At 40.2% G+C, this 4,696-nt stretch overlaps 1 protein-coding gene across 1 annotated transcript; it reads right to left on the minus strand.

Moving 5' to 3' along the window:
* Positions 1–1,099: 1,099 nt before the first annotated feature.
* On the minus strand, positions 1,100–2,050 carry LOC103208078 (olfactory receptor 13F1). Its single transcript, XM_007953756.1, has one exon. The coding sequence runs from the start codon at positions 2,048–2,050 to the stop codon at positions 1,100–1,102; it is 951 nt and encodes a 316-aa protein (XP_007951947.1).
* Between the last annotated feature and the right edge of the window lie 2,646 nt (positions 2,051–4,696).

A 4,696-nucleotide genomic window follows, 5' to 3' on the forward strand; every position in this document is an offset into this window, starting at 1 on the left:
GCCTTTTGTTCCTGATCAGCACTGTTCCATCCCACTGCTGTTTTATTTGTGCAGACCCTTTACATTTGTATATAGACAAAAAAACTCACTGCCATCGAGTCGGATCCGACTCATAGCGACCCCTCGGGTTTCTGAGGCAGTATCACTACAGAAGTGGACTGCGGAATCTTCCTTCCAAGGAGCTGGCGGTTCAAACCCATCACCCTTCTGGTTAGCAGCCAAATGCCTCAGGCACTATGCCACCTGGGCTCTGCATAAGCAAACCTGGGTAAGTCCCCAGGTTACAAACATCTTTCCTATTGTCTCTACTTTTTCACCCTTACAACTCATACTTGTCCTTTTATGTTATGTAAATTTGCTCTCATTTAGAAATGACTGGCCCAACTCCTAACCACCCCCCCACAAAAAAAACCCACTGCCACTGAATCATTTGCAACTCACAGTGACCCTATCTATACTTACAAGACATATTTCATCACACAACCACCTTCACTTGCTGTATATGTGCAGGTTTTAAATCACTGAAAGGTTTCTAACCCTTTCTTGCCTAAAGTAAGGCTAAATAAGAACAGTATGCACCTGTTCCAACTTACCTACAAATTTGAGTTAGGAAACACCTAAAAATTTGAGCTCATAACCCGAGGGCTGCCTATATACACACACACATGAAAAATACAGCCACACATGTGTAGAATATGTCATTGCTTCCATCAAATTCCACTCTTCCCCCACACAAAAAAGAAAGATTAATCATAAATTATCTCAAAAATCTACTAGTTATTTCATTTGTATATTACATGTATAAAATTTTGAATATTCAGTAATAGATGACCTTTACAGTTGATTTTATCCTCTTTAAAACTCAAAAAAAGTAAATAAAATAAAATTTCCTATTATGAGACCTACTTATTTATACAAAAGTTTCAGATATATTAAGTAACATATCTTTGTTACCTAAGATTTTCAGTGGTCAATCAAGAAAAGATTTAGGAAATAACCTATCTCAGTTAAAATGTATATTTTCCTCCACCATCCCAATATTTTGGTATAAACTGACAAAGTACACAACCCTTCTATTAATTTTGATCAATACTGTTTGCTACTGGGAATAGAGAGCACAAAGACGGTTTCTAACCAGCAGTCTTTTCACAGCCGTTTTTACCTCTTTATTCCTAAGACTATAGACGATTGGATTCAACATGGGAATCAAAACCGCATAGAGCAAAGCCATAAATTTATCTACTTCCTGTGAATCTATAGCTGAGGGCTTCAGGTACATAGAGAGAGCCGTGCCGTAGAACAAAACTACCACAGTCAGGTGGGCGGCGCACGTTGAGAAGGCTCTGCTTCGGCCATCCGCTGAGCTGATTCTCAGGATGTTGGACAGGATGAAGGCATAAGAGATACAGATGAGGACCATTGGCATGGGAAGGAGAAGGATGCTGACCACCAGCATGAGAAATTCTACCGTGGAGGTGTCCACATAAACCAGTCTCAAGACAGCCAGAATTTCACAAGTGAAATGATTGATGATGTTAGTACCACAGAGAGATAACTGCAGTACAGACATTGTTTCCACCAGGGCAGTGAGGCAGCCTGTCACCCAGGAGCCAACTGCAATGTGTACACAAACTCTCTTGTTCATGATGACGGGGTATCTCAGGGGATTGCAGATGGCTACATACCGGTCATACGCCATCATGGACAGGAGCACACACTCAGTAGAGCCCATGGCAAGAGAGAAGTACATCTGCACAACACATCCTGAGAAAGAGATGGTGTTTTGTCCTGAAGCAAAGTTTGCTAGCATTGGAGTGAGCGCAGAAGAGGTATACCAGATGTCCAGAAAGGAGAGGTTGCTGAGGAAGAAGTACATGGGGGTGTGAAGGTGAGGATCCCAGATGCTGACGGAGATCAGGATAATATTGCCCAGCAAGGTGATCAAGTACATCAGCAGACACAGCACAAATAGGATGATCTCCACTTTGGGATAGGGGGAAAACCCCAGGAAAATAAAATGTGAAATTATTGTACAGTTTGTCTTGGCCATGTTATTTTTCATGTACATCTGTAATAGTGAGTAGAAGTATAACTGTATATATTAAATTATTTCAACTCAACCAACTTTCAAGGATTTTTTTTTTCATGGCACTTTAAAGTGATGATTGTCCTGCCCATATTACTAGCAATGTCAAATTAATTATTCATCCATTCAATATTTATTGAATGCTCTATAGGGCATAAAGGGTCTTAATGCACAAAGTCTGCTCTCAAACAACTTGCAATCAAATAGAGGACAAAATCAATTAAATAAATAATTACCATACCATAATATAAGTATTTCTCAGGGGGCTAGGCAAATAGGAGTCAGAACTCTAACTTTATGTTGGGGGTAGCTGCTCAGTGATAGCTTCTGAGAGTTCATCAGAACATTCACTGGACCTAATCAGGTGAAGGGAGCTTTGGTGGCGTGGTGCGTAAGGCCCCTGACTGCTAACCAGAAGGCTGGCAGTTCAAACCCACCAGCCACTCCTCAGAAAGAAGGTTGAGCAATCTACTTCCATAGTGAAACCGCCTCAGAAACCCAAGGAGGGGTCACTATGAGTCAGATCTGACTCCACAGCAATGGATGTGTTCCATTAATCAGGTTAAGGAACAGGCATGCTGAGCATGGGGCAGCTTTTATAAAAGTTGCAATGATAGAAGATTTGCTTGTAACTTACAAACAGTGAAACTTATTTTAATATGACAGTTGGATGTGCTGCATATTATGGAAAATCAGGAGATGAGGCCAGGATATTAGGGAAAAGTCAACTCACTGTCATGCTATTCTGTCCTCAAGAAGGTATTTTTTAATATGGAAATAATCTTGAATTCATTCTTTCCTTAGGGAAAAAGTACCATTTTGAAAGGTTATTTTTATTATTTGAATGAAATTACTTGCAACATATCTTACAACTGATCGCATATAGCAACGTGTTTAAAATCCACGGCCCTAGAGGATAGAGTTCAAATGAAGCATCGCATACACAGGCTTCATGTTTTCATTCAATTTATCCAACCTGACTCCTGATTCTCTACCCCACACACACTTTATGCTCTCAAGTAGCAACCAACTTGTAGTTTCTCATGTTCACCACATTAACTCAGATAGAAACTCAGCCTTCTTCACGTTCTAGTGAAATTTAACCCCCCAAACCATGGGTGAATATAGAACACTTTACTGGTTGGTTCCAGGAAAGTGAATGTTAGACATTTCTGGTCCCACAGTCCATCTGACCACCACATCCCCACTCCCACTGAGGGCTTCTACATCTGCCTTTCCCCACACAACACCCCGTCTTCCGGCTCTGGCTCCTCTCTCACTATCCTCTCTGTTCCCTGTTCACCACTCTCTCACCCTCTTTTTCAGAAACAAAACAGAAATCTCCTTTACTTACGCAGATGACTCCTCGCCAGTTCCCTTATCCTCGGTATAGCCTTCCATCCAAGTCATTTTAACTAGAAATTTCCCCTGTCTCTAAAATGATTTCAGATTCCAGCTGCTAAGATACAGGTTTTCCAACAGTCCCTCTCTTTCTTTTCCGTGATGTCAGAACCAACATGGACCCAGAGAACTTCTAACCCAGCCATCTCATTTGAAAGTTGACATGTGCTTGGAGGGATCAAATGACTTGCCTGAGGCAAATGAGCAAATCTGAGGTAAATGAGGAAACCAAACATCTATCTTCTGTTCAATGCTCCTTTCTCCAATTTAGTATTTCTTCTTGCCATCTGGAACTTCTTTTACAAGCAAATACCTCTCTTCTAGTTTCCTAGCCTAGTTCAGCCATTAATAAATGTTATAGACCTGAGAATGTAAGAAGGGAAGGAATGTTTGTTCCTGTTGACCTCAGCATATGTGACAAACATCTTCCTTTTGGTTAACTTATACTTCAGTATTTAGAATTAAAGTTGATCTTCAGCAGGATCTGTCTTATATTATCCAATGCACTGCTCAAAGAGTACATGAATCTGAACTTTAAATTATGACACTGCGTGGAAACTGTTAAAATCATTGGTGGGGAGGCATTTTATTCAAATGATTTCAACAAAAAGGGATCTGGATGGTCCTGGTTTGCAAAAGAAATCAACACAACCCTAGCCAGATTCCCACACTCTCAACATACAGCGCTCCTATTGGTTATTATTATTATTTAACTTCTTAAGGGAAATCACATTGTGATTGTGTTCTGTCCAAATTACCACCTATGATCTGTCCTCAAAATATTCCAAAGGGTTATCCCTGGAAATGAGACTACTATTTAAATTTCTTGTTGCTATTAGGGACCCTTCAACTCCCTTAACAATTTGATGTTGTCATTCTGAAACATAAAGAAGTTAAGAAACTTTCCAGTTCTCTGGGGTATAATCAGGAGTTCCATTAACGAATTGGGAACAAACAAAAAGAAAATAGATGGAAAGTTTGAATTGTTTCAAATCATTTAGGCCAGGAAAAGGCCTGCTTGAGCAGTACCTGTATGAGTAGAACTTGAAGATGCGATTTGCCTATTCCAATTCTTCTGTAGATGCCTTTGGATTGCATAGCACACAGTGCAGTTAAAAGAACTGTAGATATGCCTTTGCATATAGCCTGTTAGTTTGTAAAGTGACCCATTTAGTGTCAGAATCTGCTCAAATAGCTCGGTGACCTTAA

This window comes from Orycteropus afer, unplaced genomic scaffold, assembly GCF_000298275.1.
Source record: "Orycteropus afer afer isolate SDZICR_OR568_19922 unplaced genomic scaffold, OryAfe1.0 scaffold00410, whole genome shotgun sequence".
Lineage (NCBI taxonomy): Eukaryota > Metazoa > Chordata > Mammalia > Tubulidentata > Orycteropodidae > Orycteropus > Orycteropus afer.

What these genes read in the sequence shown, in the direction of transcription:
- LOC103208078 (XM_007953756.1), bottom strand. Translation starts at nt 2,050, where the DNA reads ATGGCCAAGACAAACTGTACAATAATTTCACATTTTATTTTCCTGGGG.